This window comes from Oryzias latipes, chromosome 2 (genome assembly GCF_053564925.1).
Source record: "Oryzias latipes strain Hd-rR chromosome 2, Olatipes_Hd-rR_3.1".
In the NCBI taxonomy this organism is placed as follows: Eukaryota; Metazoa; Chordata; class Actinopteri; order Beloniformes; family Adrianichthyidae; genus Oryzias; species Oryzias latipes.
The window spans coordinates 19,759,645-19,778,960 of NC_136238.1; the positions used below are offsets into that span (position 1 = coordinate 19,759,645).

General features: G+C 41.6%; 2 protein-coding genes across 2 annotated transcripts in view; both read right to left on the minus strand.

Moving 5' to 3' along the window:
- LOC101160793 (transmembrane protein 198) overlaps positions 1-3,412 on the minus strand; it is a 31,747-nt gene extending 28,335 nt beyond the window's left edge. The window contains exon 1 of the mRNA XM_023962807.2: positions 3,015-3,412. The gene's annotated coding sequence lies outside the window, so the exon portion shown is untranslated. The remainder of the gene's footprint in view (positions 1-3,014) is intronic.
- Positions 3,413-8,521: 5,109 nt separating this feature from the next.
- On the minus strand, positions 8,522-19,184 carry cyp27a2 (cytochrome P450 family 27 subfamily A member 2). Its single transcript, XM_004066470.5, has 9 exons — positions 18,781-19,184; positions 17,040-17,230; positions 16,757-16,956; positions 16,488-16,685; positions 16,250-16,413; positions 10,855-11,021; positions 10,193-10,274; positions 9,869-10,105; positions 8,522-9,587 (listed from the first exon to the last, which is right to left on the minus strand). The coding sequence occupies exons 1-9, from the start codon at positions 19,003-19,005 to the stop codon at positions 9,471-9,473; spliced, it is 1,581 nt and encodes a 526-aa protein (XP_004066518.1). The 5' UTR covers positions 19,006-19,184; the 3' UTR covers positions 8,522-9,470.
- Between the last annotated feature and the right edge of the window lie 132 nt (positions 19,185-19,316).

Consider the following 19,316-nt stretch of genomic DNA (forward strand, 5'->3'; position numbering starts at 1 on the left):
GTTGCGCAGCGCCACCTTGTGTACAGGAGTATTTCTGTTTTACATTAAGCGCCATCTAATGTCAGGGAATGAAATTGCATGTTCACTCCACTCATCGTCAGCGAAAATCGCCTGGGTGTGAACACAAAAAACGTGACGAAAAACGCTGGCGAATAACGCCTGGCGAATATTCGTCCCGGTGTGTACGGGCCTTTAGGTTGTCAATCCTCCACTGTTGTCTTAATTTCAGTTAATTACCCCCAGAGTGTTTTAAAGTCTAGTTTTCAGTCTTTTTCCGTTTCAGGAAATCTGATTTGTCACCTTTTTGTTTCTGGCTTAGTTATTATCCATGTTGATAAGCATGTTTTGTCTTTTGATACGGTCACTAAAACCCCCAGGAGGTGGTCTGGCAAACTGACCAATCAGAGCTCACAATCCCCATAAGTTAAGGGGTGTTTATTGTTCCCGCTCACATAATTCGATATGTATTTTCATGCATGGTCCATGAATCAATAGTATAAAAGACTTAACTCTTATTTTTATCACGGGTACTTTTTTTTGTAACCACAAAGAACAAACAAGTTAAAGACTTACTATTTATTACTTAAGATAAAGTCATTAATTTAATCAGGTGTTGTTTGAAATGCTATGAAAAGATAGGGTCGTCATGTTAAGTGCACACATCCCTCTCTGTGATTCACCTTCAGCCAATTGTAATTGACTGACTTGGTAGAAACGAGCTTGAGATGATGACTTCTTTCTTGCATCACAAGACAGTAGAGAGCACAACAGGAAGAAGAACTAACAAAGTTTGCCAGAAACCAATTATTTACTTCTGGATCGATTTGATGCAACATAATCTTGTTTGTGTCTGTGGTTTTCAACTGATACTGCTGTTACTTCCAGTACTAGGTCAATTTTTCGATGCGTATCTGTATCTTTTGTATCCTATCATAAAGCTACAGAACAGAGACCTATTATCCTTCGCAGTTGTATCTATGTCTGTGGGCAGTAAAGTATCGCCTGAGTATTAAAGGATGTAAGTTTGTGCGGCTTAGGTACCCTATACATTCTGCATTGTTTTATTTTTGTTATTTTTGTTAAGTTCTGGTTTTGTCCTATTAATTTTATTTATCTAGGTTGACCAAACACATTTTTGCTTCGCCTTAGCTCTAAAACTTTTAAATAAATGCATATGATCCTTATGTTAAAGGTTAATCCACAGACCATCCTGTTGATGTGACATCATTGGGGGCTTGTCCGGGATAGCTTTTATATATGCTAATTATACACCTGTTCATCCCAGCACAATGCAGCATATTGACAAAGTGGCAGCAACTTTATTAATATTAATAATATTACCAGATAACACCACCAGTGGAACATCAGACTCTGGTAACATCCACTACCAATTAATGTCATAAATATTATGTTATTATGTAAATATTATGTTGTTTGGGAATCACCTGTTGCAATATATCCATATTGTAATAGGACTCCAGGCAGCCTACTGTTTTTATTGTTGTTGGGTTTTTTTTTTTAAGTCACAGCCTGTTCTTCTGTCCCTGCATTTATCACTTAGCCATTTGCAAAGACACGGAGCCTCAGTGGTTAGCGCTCTTGCCTCACAGCGAGAAGGCCCCTGGTTCAAGGACCTGAAACATAACATCAGTGGGGGACCTTTCTGTGTGGAGTTTGCATGTTCTACCCGTGCATGCTCCGGGGACTCCCACTGTCCAAAACCATGCTTCATGGGTTAATTGGTCGCTCTAAATTCTCCCTAAGTGTAAAAGCATGGGTGTGTGACTGCGGTTCTGCGACAGACTGGCAACCTGTCCAGGATGTCCCCTGCAACCCCGTGATCCCGAAAAGGAACAAACAGCTTAGAAGATGAAGGAATGAATCCATTTGCAAAGAAACATTCCACATACGACTTTCCTCATGTTGCACGCCGCCGGACTGCTTTTAGCGCTCTAGTGACTAAAATGTAACTAAGAGAATCTGATCATCTTAAAAACTAAAAGATTTTTCAGAATAAAAGATTGTTCAGACATAGTCATACCGCTCCTCTGACGAAACTTTACCGCACAAGTGATCGAAAGTGTAGCTAAGGGAATCTGTTTAATTTTTACAAAATAAACGATTTTTTATATAAAAGTTTGTTGAGACTCAAAAGAATTAAAAAAAAAAAACATGGCTATAATTTCTTCAGCGGCCATGTGCCAATTGATGCAGGGACCGCCCGGTGGTTGGGGACCCCTGACTTACAGGACTTTGTGGATCACCAAAGTACTCTCAAACTGAACCTGTGCCGCAATGATGATCTTAGTTACATTTTTACAGTTTATATGCCACATTTTATTAGTTTTATTAAGAAACAGAACAGAATATTTTCCAAATAACCTATATTTAAAAAAAAAAGAAAATAAGCAACCAAGAGAAAATCAATCTGTTTAAATCCCACTGTATTAAATGATTGACGTGCACGAGTGGATTTTTTTTATTGGCATTTTGATAAATCCATACATGGTTTTAGGGCTCAACGCTTAAGTCGAGGGGGAATTCTCTCTCGGGCCAAATCAAGATTAAAACATGTCCAAGCCTTCATATTTCTACTTTCAACAGTTTTATTTTTTTAATAAAATGAAAGAAAATATCCTAAATGTAAGTCGCACGATAGGGACATTGATTAGAAGCAGGAAGCAAAGAGAAATTGGTTCCGGGAATTTTTTTTTTTTTTTTTTTTTTGGTTCCGGGAAATGAAAGAGGTCACCTGAGCAGAGGCTCGGTTCGTTTCGGACGTTCAGGTTCTAGTGATCTCAAAATTCCACCACAGAACAACCCGTCCGTCCGTCCGTTCGTGGATTCATCCGCCATAACGGCATGATCGATAGCCCGATTACCCCCCCCCCCCCCCCCCCCCCCCCCCCCCGACCTCGGCCTGTCAGTCACGTCCCCTCAAAGCGGATCCGACCGCAGGTGTTCGGACAAAGATGGCGCGCACGTGCACGGCTCTTTTCTGCCCCAGCACTCACCGTCATCTCCCGACAGGTTCACGCGCCCGCGTCCACGCTCACGTCACGGCCAAAGGAGCCTCCGGAGGCCGAAGGCCTCCCCCCTCCGGGTCATCTCCACCGCTTGCATCCCGCCGCGTCCTCACGGTGACCGAGCTCCGTCTGCTGCAGGCAGCGGGATCCACCGATCCCGGAGGAGGGGATGAGGCTGCACGGAGGACCGCGCAACAAGCGAGGGATAGAAGCCCGCGTCACATGCCGGTTCTGCAGAGGAACGGAACAGAACCGTGCGGAGTTCGGACCGGATGGAGCGACAGACGGCCTCCGCCGCAAAAATGGAAAAAAAAAATCCCCACCGACGAGCTGAGACTGTTGAAAGCTGCACCGCTTCAATGACTGGAAGGAGAAAATGGAAAGTCATGAAAGCCGCAGCGCCCCCCACAGGCGGAAGATTTCAACACACCCTGACGTGAAGCAAGCTGCTCACGCTGCGGGGAGTCTATGGAATGCCCTGCGTGCCAAAAAAAACATTTGTTCATTTCTGAAGATGTAAATAAACACATAACAAAATATTTGAATTATTTTTATAAACATTTCTGACAGTCTTGTGTATTTTTCAGAAGCCCCCCCCCCCTTTTTTTAAACATTTATTTTTTATTTTTAGTGTTTTAGGTTGCTTTAATTCAAAAAGGAGTTTTGTAGGGTTTAAAGGGCGGCGAATATCTAGAATTAAATACTGAGGTGCTTAAATTTGGCTGAAAAGTCAGCTCCAAAATATGAGATTTGTAAATATATAGTAGCCTAAATGTTTAAATACATCACAACTTTTTCTTCATTTGGTCTTTTATTTTGGCTAATTATTTTGCTTTTGTCTCTATATTTTTTAGAAATCTTTATCAGCATAGTTTGATCTGGTGCTCTAGGCATAAACGTGGGCTAAAATATATAAAATGAAAGGTTTAAAACATATCAAGCACTTAACAAAACTTGTAAATTAGATATCTATCTAGTAGACAATACTTGGATTTTATCTATGAATATGAATAATGTCTCATTATTATTTAACTTTTAGAGCTTATTAAAAAATAAAGGCATATCTGCATCCAAATCGCTTACTGAATCCCCATGGGGGTCACAGGGTTGCTGGTGCCAACCCAGCTACTATTAGGCAAGGGCAGAGTACAAGCTGAGCAGGTTGCCAGGGTCGCACACTTGGGGGCAATATAGAGTTAAACAATTCACCCATCAAAGTGTGGCCAGAGAAAACTCATGCATGCACAAGCAGAGCATGCAAACTCCCCACAGAAAGTTCCCAACCAGTATTCAATCCAAGGCCTTCTCACTGTGACACAAGAGCACTACCAGCTGTGCCACCATGCCAGCCATTGGTGCTTGTAAACAAGAAATTACATAAACACGTATAAATCCGTATTCCTAGTTCATAAAAGAGAAAGGTCTGTGGCGTTAATGAAGGAATATGGTCAGAAAAGTGAGGTGGGGTCACACAGAAAATTGATTGTGAAAGTCTTTCCACCACTCTTCACTCTGCCCTGAGCCACCTGGACCACCCAGGGAACTACGTTAGGCTGCTCTTTCTGGACTTCAGCTCAGCCTTTAACAACATCATCCCAGACATCCTGACAGAGAAACTGCTTCACCTGGGCCTTTCTTCCCCCATCTGCTCATGGATTAAAGACTTTCTGTCAGAACGACCACAATCTGTTAAACTTGGACCCCACCTTTCATCCACCATCACCATCAGCACAGGATCACCACAAGGATGTGTACTGAGCCCCCTCCTCTTCACGCTCTACACATCGGACTGCACGCCAACCCACCCCTGCAACACCATCATCAAGTTTGCTGATGACACTGCTGTGGTCGGGCTCATCTCAGGGGAAGATGAGACTTTCTACAGGGATGAGGTCAGCGGACTGGAAAAGTGGTGTTCAGGAAACAACCTCCACCTGAACACCACCAAAACGAAAGAAATAATCCTGGACTTCAGAAAGGGGAGAGTGGACCCGCCCCCACTTTATATAAATGGGGTCAGCGTGGACAGGGTTCACTCCATCCGCTACCTAGGTGTGCTGATCACAGAGGACCTCTCCTGGACTGCAAACAACACTGCGGCAGTAGGGAAGGCCCAGCAGCGTCTCCACTTCCTGAGAATACTCAGGAGGAACAACCTGGACAAGAAGCTGCTGGTGACCTTCTACAGAGCCACCATCGAGAGCATCCTCACGTACTGCATCACAGCCTGGTATGCAGGATGCTCGGCCGCAGACAGGAAGGCGCTGCAGAGGGTGATCAACACGGCCCAGAAAATCACCGGCTCCCCCCTGTCCAGCCTAGAGGACATTGCTAGCTCTCGCTACAAGAGCAGAGCCAGGCAAATCATCAAAGACTCCCACCATCCCAACCACCACCTGTTCCAACTGCTACCGTCAGGCCGACGGTACAGATCCCACAAGGCTCGCACAAATCGACTAAAGAACAGTTTTTTTCCCAGAGCAGTCAATCTCCTAAATAAATGTGAATCCCACAAAAACTGTAACTAGTGCAATATCTGAAACCAATGTGCAATATTAACAATTCCCAGTGCAATATAATGCAATTTAGAATAGTTGTGTAGCTTTGTACATATGTATATTTTCAGTTAAACTCAATTTTATTGTTCTTTAGAAGATTATCTATTTTATTGTTTAAGCAGCTGGAGAGCACCGGAAATTTCGTTGTCACAAGTTTCTTGTGTTACAATGACAATAAAGGCTTTCTGATTCTGATTCTGATTTCAGTTACACAATTTTTTCAGAAATTGTCAGAGCAGCATTTAAATGTTCACATTTAAGTTTATCCTGATGTGTGCACTTTGAAATTAAAAAATTGTCATAAATTGCAATTTCTTCATGTTGATTTACTGTGATAAAGTAAAAAATGTGGGCGTGGTAACCATAATTATTTGACCATTGACTTTGGAAATGATAATCATTGCATTTATTAATCAATTAAAGTTGAAGAAAACTGTCCTCGTAACATAGAGGGCAAAAAAAGACAGCAGAAATCTGTGACTTCTTTTTACACACGCATTAACATGTGCATTCTTCATTATTTCATTTTTAATTCAACTTTCTTGATAACAAATTCAGCTCAGTCAAAGCTTCCTTATGTGTCAATTCATCTATGCTAGCAGCTGCTCAAGCTAACAACTTGAAAACTGAAAGATTTACTTTACTTATGTAAAAATTTGGAATTTTATAGTTGCAAACGCTTGCAAACCAATGACATCACAGCGGGTGAAACTGTAGAAAACTAAAAATGAATGGGGCAAAAGTCTCCCATGGGGCTTCAGAAGAAAACAATTCAGCATCCACTAACGAAACCAACTTTAGTGTCAGTGATATCCAAAGGTCGTTTTGAAATTATTATGGGATGGCCACAGGGACTACAGCTTGGCAGGCATTTTGTGGCAAAGTGTGAAATTGAGCAATTTTCTGGAAATTTCACACACATGCCGCTAGCTTAAGTCTACGACCACCCCTGGAGTTTCGTCGACTTGTGACCTCCACAAGAAGGCGCCATCTTTAATTTAAAAAACTAGGAAAAGCACCACTTCCAAATGAAAACTTGTATCAGGGATTGTCCTCTATTGCCTCCTAACTCCTTGAGCAGCATTGAGAAGCCACTGAGAAAAAAATGTTGCATTTAGAAATTGTAGATTTTAAACAGTGGCAAGCTAGCAAAAGACGCATTCCCGTAACTCACACATTTTTGACAAAATATCGTGAAAATTTAATGCATGGATGGTCGGTTACAGCTGAACAAAGTTCTATCACATAAGGTATAAACGTATTAAGAATGTGGGCGTGGTTAGCGAGAATCCACCGTTTCTACGGAAATCCCAAATTTTACTTATGCCAATTTTTCTGAAACTTACAGCAATCTGTTCAGTGTCCCCAAGTGACAAAAACATCAACTGGTGGCTATGGAGATAAAACTAAGAGAAAAGCCGCCATTTTGAAGAAAAAGTGTTTTGTTTCATCAATTTGTCACATGTAGCTGTGAACATCCTGACGTGGGCAGAAAAGAGGGCGTCGTCGATGAGAATTCCATGAAGGCCGTGAAGACGAGGGCATAGAGCACCTGCTGAGCGGGTCAAAGGTGGGGGCGGGTTGTGCCTGCAGGCCACACAAAGCCGCTTGCAACTTTAAGATAAGATAACAAATTCAGCTTAAAATCGCTTCTTGCTTAGTTTTCAGTTTATCTATGCTAGCAACTGCTTCAGATTTTAAAACTGAAAGATTGACTTTATGTGATTCAGACAAAAAATGTCAACAAATATTTGGGATTTCACAGTTGCAAATGTATTTAATTCCCTTTGAAAAAAAATGAAACAATGGTTAGCTGTTGTTTCTTCTGGGAAAATGTACTTTCATTTGTTTGAAATTGAACAGATTTACGAAGAGCAATCGACTCACACAAACATCAGATAAACAAACAACTATCATCTGTCATGGTTTGGGTTTATTTGTCTTTGTTTGGGTCCATTTTGCTTCCTTTTTGTTTCTGTCATGTCTGAGTTCTGTTTCCTGTGTAATTTTAAAAGGTTACCTGTTATGTCATGGTTTTAAGTTTTACTTCCCTGGTCCCAATCTCTCCTGATTGCGTTCACCTGGGTCTTGTCAGTCCTGTTTGTATTTAAGAGTCTTGTCTCTAACTGTAATGCAGCAGCCACTAGAACTTGGGTTGATGACTGCAAAAAGACAAATTTTGCGAGAGTGGAAATCTACGGCTTCTCCATACTTTAAAGTGTGGCTCACTGACATGCTATCTCTCATCCACATGGAAAAAATTGGCCATGTCAGGACTGCCTCAGTTAATGTTCACAATAAACTCTGGACACCATTTCTAAATCACTTACAGAAAGTTAAAATTATTTAGCTCTGTGTTGGGACTGCATTTTTCTTTCTTCTCTTTATGTCCTATTTGGACGGCCTGTGAATAAATATTGAATAGATTGTAACTGGCAATTGTTTACATTCTGTTTTGTAATGGTCTAAAGAGCACCTGAACTGTTTGTTTTGCCTGTCGTCTCTGCCTTCCTCTTGTGCTGGTCCGTACCGTCTGATTCCCTTTGTTCCTGGTTTCCCCGACAGATGAGATGAGATGGTAACCTGCTCAGCAGTGCTTTTTGTTGGTTTAAGTATTAATCCTTGTGCTATCCTAGGCACTTTTACATTGGGAGTTGGGTCATCTTGACCCACTAGACAGTGCGCTGAACCTTTTTTCTTCAATGATTTGTGATCTTCACTGGTGTCCATGGATTACATGAAATCTTTCCACCTTTATCCACCTTTGTCATGGTAGGAATAACACGTCAATGTAAGGGTGGGGTCATCTAAGATAGCACAAGGGTTTCTAAAGACTTTTTGACTTGGAGCCACCTGCCTCCTCATCTCTGCAATTTGGGTCCTTCATGAATTCATCAATTTAAGACAATTTCAAACAGAAAAAACACAATAAGAACATTTTGTTTGACAAAAAAAATATATTTAAGGGTAATTTCCTAAATGTACTTTTTCAAATCTGTTCTAACAGGAGTTTTCTAAAAATTCTTTACAAACTATATATATAATTTTTTCAGTTTTTAGTATTTTTGCTTAAGTATCTAAACGACCATTAAAATAGATGCTTTAAGTATCATAAAACTGTCATATACAAATGCGTTTTAGTTTAAATTAAAAAATATATACTTTGGTCACCCTGCTGATTGAATCCGCTCAATAAAATACTGTGCAAATATTACTAAAAACAATTAAAAGTTTAAAAATGGATTTAAGAAATAGTAATCTAAAAACAGTTGCAACGGTTAAAAAAAATAAAAGTCCCAGCTAAAAAAAAGTCCAGTCCAAAGGTCCACCATTGAAACCAGCCATGGAGGGGGAAAACCAGCGGCTTTATTCACCGATTGTCAGGCCTTCAGGTCCCACGTGCAGCTTTCCAGTCAGCCCCGGCGTTCCTCCGCAGGGTCGACGCCCCCGTCTCACAAGGCTCCCGCTTCGTCCTCAATATCGGCGTTGGGCTGGCGATCTGCTGGTCCGCCCTTCCTCTGCTCTCACCCGGAGTTTCCTTCCTTACGGCACGCTTCAGCTGCGCTGCGAGCGTCTGATTCCGCTGCTTGATCGTTTCGCTTCAGGGCATCTGCTCAGAGTTCCATATAAGCAGTGCTGAGGAGTTCTGCCCAATGAGGTCCAGGTCTGTGCAATCAGGTCCATGATCCAAACAATTAAACCGCATGCAAGAGTAAGACAAAAACAAAACACAACAAAACCACCCAAAAAGAAATACCAAGGATCAGCACAAATATCACACACATTCCGGTCCACCTTTGACACTTTTTCTACTAGTGAGTCTATCTCTCAACTGAGCTTGCCTCTTGTTTTTCTTTTTTGGTAAAATGTGTTTTTGGCGCCCTCTTCAGTTTCTAGGCAGGAAGCGCAGGTTGATGGGTTGTGAGGGAACAAGGAGAGTCCGGGTCTTTGGCTCCACGACTGGCGCCCCGGCTTCGGGCTCAACTGTGTAGTTCTGCACCAGCTGCACCAAAACACAAATATTTTCCACAATTAAAATAGACATGTCAAAAGATCATGTTCTTTTCTGAGTAACAGTTTGTGCTCCCTTTACTATTGCAGACCAAATTAACTCACTTTTCTTAGCTTAAAATCTTCAGTTCATACAGTAGAAACCTACTCCTGACACTTTTTTAACCTTTTATCAGCAAATTGCTTCTCTTTAGTTTTTGTCAACTAAAATGTTAATAAAGCTGAAATACAGAGCGTTCTTTTTTTTTGTCTGGAGATACACCCACCACTCACCCGGGAGAGAGCAAAAAACATCTCCATCTCTGCCACCCGCCTCCCCACGCAGGCTCGCACGCCCACGCCAAACGGGATGAAGCTGTAGGGGTGGTGTTGGTAGAAGCCGGGCGTGGCCCTGTTGCCGTGGCAGCTGGGTGCTTCCACTTGAAGCCATCTCTCCGGGATGAACTCCTCTGGGTTTTTGAACTGTGCCTCGTCGTGGCAGGCCGCGTAGTGGCACAAGTGGAACTGAGTCTGCAGAGCAAACACCGTCGGGTTTGTTGACATTTGCGGTTCCGTGGCAACTCAGATATACGAGCGTGTCACATTCGGGGCTCTTGCCTTCTTCGGGAAACAGTAGTTGTCCACAATCACTTCATTCTCAGCAACAAAGCGTCCGTTGCCGTGGACGACGGGATACAGGCTGGTGGAAGAAAACTCTTTAAAGTGTTTTGTGTTTTGTTGAACTTCACGTGACACCAGGTAAAGGAAAAAAAAAAGCATGATCTCATGGAACAACACAGAAGTGTCTCAGAAATGGTTCTTCCCTTGAACGTAGTGGCAGCTGACCTCATTGATGAGGAGGTTCCACAACCCTCTGGTTACAGTCAAAAAATGGAGTGGAATTGGGGTAAATGTTTATTAATAAACTACAAAGTTTTGTTAAAAGGCTATAAAAAAATTTTCAACTTTGTAAATGTTTTAAAATAATTTTAATCACACAGTTTTAGTGGGAAAAAGACAAAAACGTAGGGGAGAAAAGTCATTTTTGGAATCCTCCAGCTCACCTGAGCTAACTGAGATAACCCAGGAAGTTTTTCCAAATGCAGTTGCAGCAAACTAGAATTCTTTTACATTATTTTGTAATTTGGTGGCAGAAAACAGGACATTAGAGCTCTAAATGTAATTTTGACACTTTCACAAACATGTTTGTTGAGGCTACATCCTTTGCTAGTACGTATTTGTATTTGTATGTGAAAACGTGAAAACACCGCTCAGCTCACCGCAACGTTTCCTTTATGACGGCCTTCAGGTACGGCATCCTGTTCAGGTCGTCTCTGGTCGGCTCCTGTTTGTTCGGACACAGAGAGTTGATCTCACTGTACAGGAAGTCCTGAGTCCTGCGGTTCCTCGCTAACTGGTACAGCGCCCACGACAAAGTGTTGGAGGTCTATGATGGGATTAGATTAGAGTAGGACAGAGTGAGTCAGCATATGTGTGAAAATAAATGTTATCTATTTACATTATATATGACCAAAGCTAGCACATGCAGGTTAAAAAAAATCAGAGGTTCAAAAATCACACCCTGAGGAACACCATACAACATGAAAACACTTCAATACATTATTTACAAACTAAAAGTCTAAAAAAAAGTGCAGAGGTGTATAAATTATACACATATTAAGCGCAATTTTCAGATCTTGGCCCCTAAAAACAAGAATATTTTCTTCTTTCTCATTTAATAACAGAATGCTGGAAAAGATGATCTCTGACACAAACGGCTAAAATTTTCCCACCTGCCAATCAAGACTATCTGCCTTGAATAACGCACAAATTTAGGATTTAAACAAATTCAAACCACGGCGATGGTTATGTAACGTAAAATAAAATTATTAACATAAAAAGGGTTTTGAAACCAGACTGGTAAAACTTTTTTTTGGGGAGTAAAGTTTGATTTATTATCATGAGGCTCATTGCAATCAGCCACCAGTGGTTATTTTAAGAAATACAACTTAAACGATAAGCTCTTTATATTTTGGTTTGTATGTGACCCTCTCCTTTACATTTTTTGAATTTGACATGTTTGATCACAGTATTATATCATATATTATTAAAGTCAAATACATAATTGGTTTTGGATGAACAAATAGTTATAGTTAAGAATCTTTAACACCAAAGATGTCGTTGGTTACACCTATATAACACGCGCTTATTGACATACCGTAACTGTTTGACCATTTATGTGAGCAACATGAATCGGCCAACTCTGACACGGAGAAAAGGGGTGTTGTGTATCGGTTTTTCACAAATATACAACACATTACTAACATTAAGTGTTTAATATCTGTGCAAAACTGCTTTTCTCGGCTTCAGAATTGACTAGAGCTACGTTAATTCAGTAAATCTGACTCAGTGGTGGTGTACCACAGGGCTCTGTTCTTGACCCACTGCTTTTTATTTGGCAGCATATTTTTAAATGGCTTTCTTTACAAATGCTTACTCAATAAAACAAGTCACAAAACGTCAATATTGTTATTAATGAAAAAAAATAATATTTCCGTCTTTGTTTGAAACCATTTCCTTGACTTCTCCTTTTGTTGCTGTAAGAAATTATCTTACCGATATACGTTTGTGTCCTGTCCACAAAGCTCAATATCTGTACACTAATCAAAAGCAGGTATACTTCATTTGCTGAAGCTAGTTTACATCTCCAGATTTCACAAACTTCCTGCATGAGTTTAAAGGTTAATGACAAGCCCCAACCATGCCCAAGAATGCAGCTGAACTAGCTCTGTGTTGCTCCATACAGCCCCAGTGACAAAACTGCCATTCATTTGAACTTGAAGGACAATTTGGTTCCCTCTGGCTAGCATTAAAAGATTTGGCTTTTACCATTTTTTGTTGTTTGTTTTTCAGAAAAGGGAAGGTTTTGACATCCCTTAGAGGAACAGAAATAAGCTGCATGCGTTTGTTTACTTTCCAGGAATATATGTTAATCAGAATTCCCTTTTAGTTTTTTTCCGCCCTATAACCTAAGGGATCACAGTGAGTCATTCGGTTGCTCCAGATTGCAGTGAGCCTTGTGCCACTTTGTTTTGGGATGTGGCAGAAAGTTCAAGATGAACAAGAATCGAGTCCACACCTCTTGTAGTGACAGTTTTTTTTCCCAAACGAGCAACACACAGGCTGCTCCGACTCCAAATTTGACTCCTCAGGTCTCAGATTAGGATTGAAGTTGTGGGCTAAAACAACGGTGTGGTCTAAAACCCAGGTGTCAGTGAAGATGAGTCTTTACGCCGAGTCATGGTCAAATTTAGCTTTGACACCTCAATCTTGCACAAGAATTTCACTTGAAGCGTGTCGCAACCGAACTGCTGATGATCATTACGGAACATGTGTCCACACACAGAAACAGCATCCTCTCTCACGATTCAAAAACATGCAGAACAGAATCAACATGATCAACAGCAACTATTTTTAACACAAAATACATAAACCAACACAAAATGTAGCATTTTTTTATTGGGGTCAAATTTTTCCTTATTTTGTGTTTGGGTCAAAATGGCCCCAGTTTTAAGTTGGGTAAGTAAAAACAAACTCCTTAGACAACTTTTTTAACACAACAAAAGGAATGCTTGCTATTTTAGTCAATTCTAAGGATCTCAAAAATAAATAGTGACATTTGTGGTGGGACGGGTCATTTATGGCTCACTGAGACCCCCAATACACAAACACAAACACAGGCCCCCTTAACCAACCCTCTTCCATGTAAGCTCTTGATACACACACACACACACACACACACACACACACACACACACACACACACTTTTCGTCTTAATCCAACCATCAATCTATATGGGTCAGTTTTGACCCTTAAAACCCCAAATGTCATTTGTGTTAATCATTTTAAAATTTGAGTAGGAGTACTCTAATATTAATTTATGCAACATCGAGAGAATAATTATTCATTTTTAGCCACAGGGAGTATAATTGCTGAATTTGAACACGTTTTATAAATCAAAAACAGGCTGCATTTTATAGAATAAAAAGGTTTGTGGACCCTAGAGAAATACTTTTTAAAGGGAGTCCATTGAGATGAATGCACGCAAAGGGAACAGTCCATTGGTTAGGATTGAGTTCGCTTAATTTGGTTGTTTAAATGAACCTGAATTCATCCAGCCACATTTCAATGAGTTGCTGTGTCTCATTGTTTTGGTTTTGTGCCAATACTTTCAAGAGAATTCTGTTAAGGAAATTACAAGGTAATTTTTAGGATGACATCATGGCAGAACTGGGCTTGTGCTGCGTAACGAGATACAGAAAAGCATGTAAGAAACGTTTTCAGCTGCGTTAAAATACAACAAATAAACAGTTGGCCTCCTTTTTGTGGTTTATAACACGACAGTCGTTGCTTTACATTTGTCCGTGGCTACATTCCTACATTACATTGGCTACGGTGGCCGTTTTGGTCCAGTTGTTCTGCTCTGAGGACAGATCTTATTCAGACTGAGGAATCTCAGAGTGAACTGAAGCTCAGTCCGATTGAAAACGAACCGAGACCACCTCCAAAGATGGGTCCGAGGGCGGTTCCTGGTCCAGGGGTGCATTCAGACTGAACACTTGTTCCAGATTATCAGGGGAAACAAAATCTGGTTCACTTAAACCAGACAAAATGTGTCTAGCCTGAATACCCCCTCAGTTAGCTATGGTATAGAAAAACAATATTGAATGTTTTTAAGTATTTTCAAGCTGAGTTAATTCACGGGTCAAATTTGACCCACTAACACTAAAGATGACCACTCTTTAACTAGATGTTTTTGCTCTGTGAGCATTAATTTGTCATAAAGTGGACTAAAGAGAGCACAAAGAAGTCTGGCGGTTGTTGGAACACCCTAAAGCAGGACCGGTATGACGTCACAAAAAGTTTTCACCGATCTTTTACATGTAGGCGGACCTTTATTGTCTCTATACGCTCCGATGACGGAGGAACATAGTCGTGGCAGGGCGAACCCTGAGCTTTTATTATTTTTTTTTAATTATTTTGATACGCAGGACATTGTACATCGCGCAGGTGTCATCATCCTCTCTTCTTCCCTCACTCATGGTGCAAAAAACAAGTATTCATTCATTCATCTTCTTGACCGTTTTTCCCTTTCGGGGTCACGGGGTTGCCGGAGCCTATCCCAGCCACTTGGGCGTAGGCAAGGGATGCCCTGGATTGGTCACCAGTCTGTTGCAGGGTGGAATATCCTCAATCACACATCTATTTGCTCTCACACTCACACCTATGGACAATTTAGAGTTGCCAATCGACCTATGAAGCATGTTTTTGGACAGTGGGAGGAAGCCGGAGATCCCGGAGAAAACCCACGCATGCACAGGGAGAACATGCAAACTCCATACAGAAAGGTCCCCCATTGATGTTGTGTTTTTCATGTCCCCCAAGCCGGGACTTGAACTGGGGGCCTTCTTGCTGTGAGGCAAGAGCGCTAACCACTGCGCCACCGTGCAGCCTAAAAAACAAGTACTGTCTATTAAATGTAGCTTTCTTTTTTGTTTATTTTTTGGAAGTCGAAGGCTCCTCTTTTGTCTCCTGGGGGATATTCCAGGAAGCATGTTTAAACTAGCCTGACTTTAAGCCTGAACTCTGGCTGAAATCCGCCTGAACTTGCTTACTCTGGGTAAGTCGGTTCCAAAAGACCGGATATGAGTTGGCGTGATTACGCTCGACTTGGTAACCCTGGGTTAATGCAAGTGCACAGCAGGTACATAAAGACATTCTCAATAGATCGCCGATTGCTGGAGTCACCATGGAAACGCGTGGTGAAAAAAAAAAGAAAGTGCTATACTTCAGTGAGACGGAGTCTGAGATTTTAATGACGGCGTATGAAGATTATACGTCCATCAAAAAGGTATTACGGCTGCATCAGCAAATGAAAGAGTTTCTGCTTGTAGTAGAAGAACAGACAAAGTAAATGCACCAGTTTCTGATCTTGTTTCCATTTTTCTTGTGACGCATATATATATATATATATATATATATATATATATATATATATATATATATATCTTATCCAATTTTGCCAACTTAAATGAATTACTTCTATTGGAAACAAGTAATTGAGTTAAATTTATTCAACCTAATTTCTTACGTCTATAAAACTCAATAATTGTTTATACAACTCAGATTTACGTATTTATCTAACTAAATATCATATTACTCCAATTCAATTAATATTTTTTACATCTTAATTAATTATATTTCTTGAACTCTCATATGTCTCAGTTTGAGCCGGCAGATATGCTCATTTTTTATAACAATAAGAAGGACGGGGAAAAAATGTACGGTGTGAGTATTGAATTGAATGGGTTTTAGCTTCATGTTTGAAAGGGCTTCAACCTGGAAGTCAGGAGGTGGCTGCTTTAATAGGAAATGTTATGAGACAATAGAGAAGACAGAAAATTAATCATTTTAATTCATTTTATGTTACTCTTTTTGTTTATTGAATAAATGTCATTTTGGCAAATATTGCTAGTCATAAACCAACTGCACTGGAACTATAACATAATAATTTTTTTGGTTTATTTCGTTTTTTTAATGCTTTTACCTGGAACAAAAATTATAGATGATAATTAACAGTGTCATCATTCCCATCTGGACTTTTGACCTCTCACCGTGTCGACCCCGCCCAGCATCAGCTCCGTCACGCTGATGTAGACCTCAGCTCTGCTCATCTTGTCCGACGCCAGCAGGTAGGTGAGGTACAGGCCGTCCGCGGGCTCCCCGGATCCATCCTGGGCCTGGATTTCAGCCACCCTCCTGTCGACTAGCTTCTTTGCTGCGATGCGGAAAAAGCCGTCACTGACGGAGCCGATGGCCATACCCCTTCTGCTGGTTTGCGCAGTGACGCACCAACTTCATAAAGGTCGTCCCAGGCCTGCACAAAGCGCCTCCAGAAGGGGAGGATGCTGCGGGTCCAGCGCGGGAACAGGATCACGACCTCTGACAGCATTAGCATGTCGTTGACGGCGGCGATGAAGCGCTGGGTGTCGCGGGGAATCTGCTCCTCCAGGCAGCCCAGCCTGGTCTCAAACAGGATGGAGGAGATACCTGGACAGCAGGAGAGTCAAAGGGACTGCCTCACCGTCTGTGGAGGGGGCGGGGTCAGCCGCAGACCCCACCTTCAAAGCCAAACTTATACAGCTCAGCCGCCACGTCGGAAACCGTGCTCCCATCGTGACTGCGACTTCTGAGGAACTCCACGCGCCGCAGCAGATCTCCAACCACCCGGTGAATGATGGGGGCGTAGGCCGACACCTCCTGCAGCTTCAGCATCTTGGGGTTGAGGACGCTGCGCATTCGGTACCACTCCGGCCCCGTGCTGCATACAAACACACAGAAAATGGAAGATTCTGCAAAGTTCTGCTCAGAACCGAGGGCGTGGCCTTAGAGGACTGCACTCACTCTACATGCAGGCCGTAAGCCTGTCCCCTCAGATCCCGGTACTCCTTCCAGTGAGCCAGCTCCACTCGGAGCGGGTAACGACCTTCCTGCTGGATCACCTGAGCAATCAGATCCGGAGACGCCACGTTGACTATGTCAAACGGGCCGAACTTGGAACGCCAGACGGGTCCATACAGACTCTTCTGTAAACACTAAAAAGCAAAGGAAGTTTTTTGATTGGTTTTTAACTTGTCTTGTCCAACAGCTCAGCAAACAGATAAGAGCTGAAGGCCTCTTGTGTTGGACAGATTTTACGTTTACAACAGGGGGTTATGAATCTTCTGACACAGGAGGTATATTTGCATAAACCCCTTTGGTAATTTAGCCTAAACTTATTTATATTGATTATATTTGTAGCCGTTTTTTGTTGGACAGGACAGAAAAGAAGAAAAAGGGGTGTTAGAGAAAGTTTTAACAGAACAACATAAAAAAACACGATTGATTATTTTTAATACTTATCCGATACCTTTAATTGAGACATGAGAGATTCACAAGGTATGCATTTTCTTTTGAATCATTTGGGATTATTTTACAAATTTTACTGAAGATTTCTTCCTAATACTCAATTTAGAGGAAGTTTTTCTCCCTACTGTCACCTTTTGCTTGATCAGAACCTGTCAATCACTCATAATATCAATATAAATTAAAAATAATCTCTCAGTCTTCAAATCATTTGGACTGACTCGGAAAGACAATCATAATTTTTTGTCTTTTGTCCGACATCAATCATCTATATTGTAAAAGCGTTTCCAGTGGTCTTTTAATTATGATTATGACTTTTTTTAGCTAAAATATAAAAAAAATATGTGCTTCTCTAGGACATAGTTTCTGTAGGGCGTCAGGAGTTTGTTAGAGATTCACCTCGAACTTGTGTGTGGGATATTTGAGAGTAAGCCTACCCTCATTTCCCAACATCCTTTAATATCTACTCTCTTCTGCTAGTTTAAAGCCCCTCACACCCCTGACATAACATTAGTGGTGCAACAAAAATGGCGAGCAATATCAGAGCTAACCAGCCGTGGACTTTTGAGTCCAATTCCAGCTTGGATGAGGAAAATAAAAAGGTCCCGTGTCAAATGTTTTCGTCTTCTCCTGATTCACAGTGATTTGAATAAAGAAATACTCAGAAATTCAAATTTATAACCTAAATTTCTTTATTTCCAGGCCCTCGATCATCAGAAAAATGCCACAAGGGCATGTTAAAAAACGTCAAAACACTAATTTCATCAGAGTGGGTTTCTAAGACGACTTTAGTTGTGACCAGGAACTTTATACGAATGCAAGCGAATTAACATTAAATGCAGGAACATGATCTTACAACATCAGGAGTGAATGAGCAAATCTTTGATCTTGATCCTGTATAATCCAAAACTGACTATAGATTTAAAGCAGATTTTAGAGGCTCTAACTCAACGTCCTCCTTTCCTTCTTCCTTTTTCCGTGAAAGTGGAGTAACTTTGAAAGTGACATGCTGAGTTCTTGAACGTTGGTAGAGAAGGTGATGCTCCGATTTTTTTTAAAAACGCCAATTTTGTTAGTTTGAAAATTTAAAAAAAAGAAAAAACATACATCTTAAACAAATCTTCACTAAAGTTTCTTTTATTCTGAAAGAACCTCAACAATCCGTTTTAGACTCCAACTCAAGTCAGGAAAACCCAAAAGTACCACTTGTTTGTTTGTTTGTTTTTGAACTTCTTGGTACCTGCAGCAAGTGAGCCTTCTCCGCGTATCCTCTCGCAAACAGCCAGTACAGGGTTCGAGGCCAGCTCGGGCCCGGAAGCTCGTCGATGCTCTTCAGCTTCCCCGCCTGCTCGGTGGTCGCCTGGACGTTCAGGCCCCTGACCGGGAGAACCGGGGCTCCGCAGCGCCGGAGCTGCACCGCGGCCGGAGAGAGCCGGAGGCAGGCGGCCACCGCCCGGGAGCTCATGGTGAAGACGGACTGACGGAGGAGGAGGGACTCACTCGCGGAGCTGCTCCACCTGCAGGCGGTTCTGTGCCCGAGAGTCAGAACAAGGAAGCTTTGTTGTTTCGCTTCATCTTCTTATCAAACCATCTGCAAAGCTGCTGCTGCAGAGCCACTGTTCGTGCACGGAGAACAGATGGTTCTAATGTTATAACACTGGTGCAACACTGACATCTAGTGGTCGCTTTGTGTAAAACCACCAAGAACCACGTTCTGACAACTTCAAACTAACAAAATCGTCTTTCTTGTCAAAATATGTAGAACATTGGTCCAGG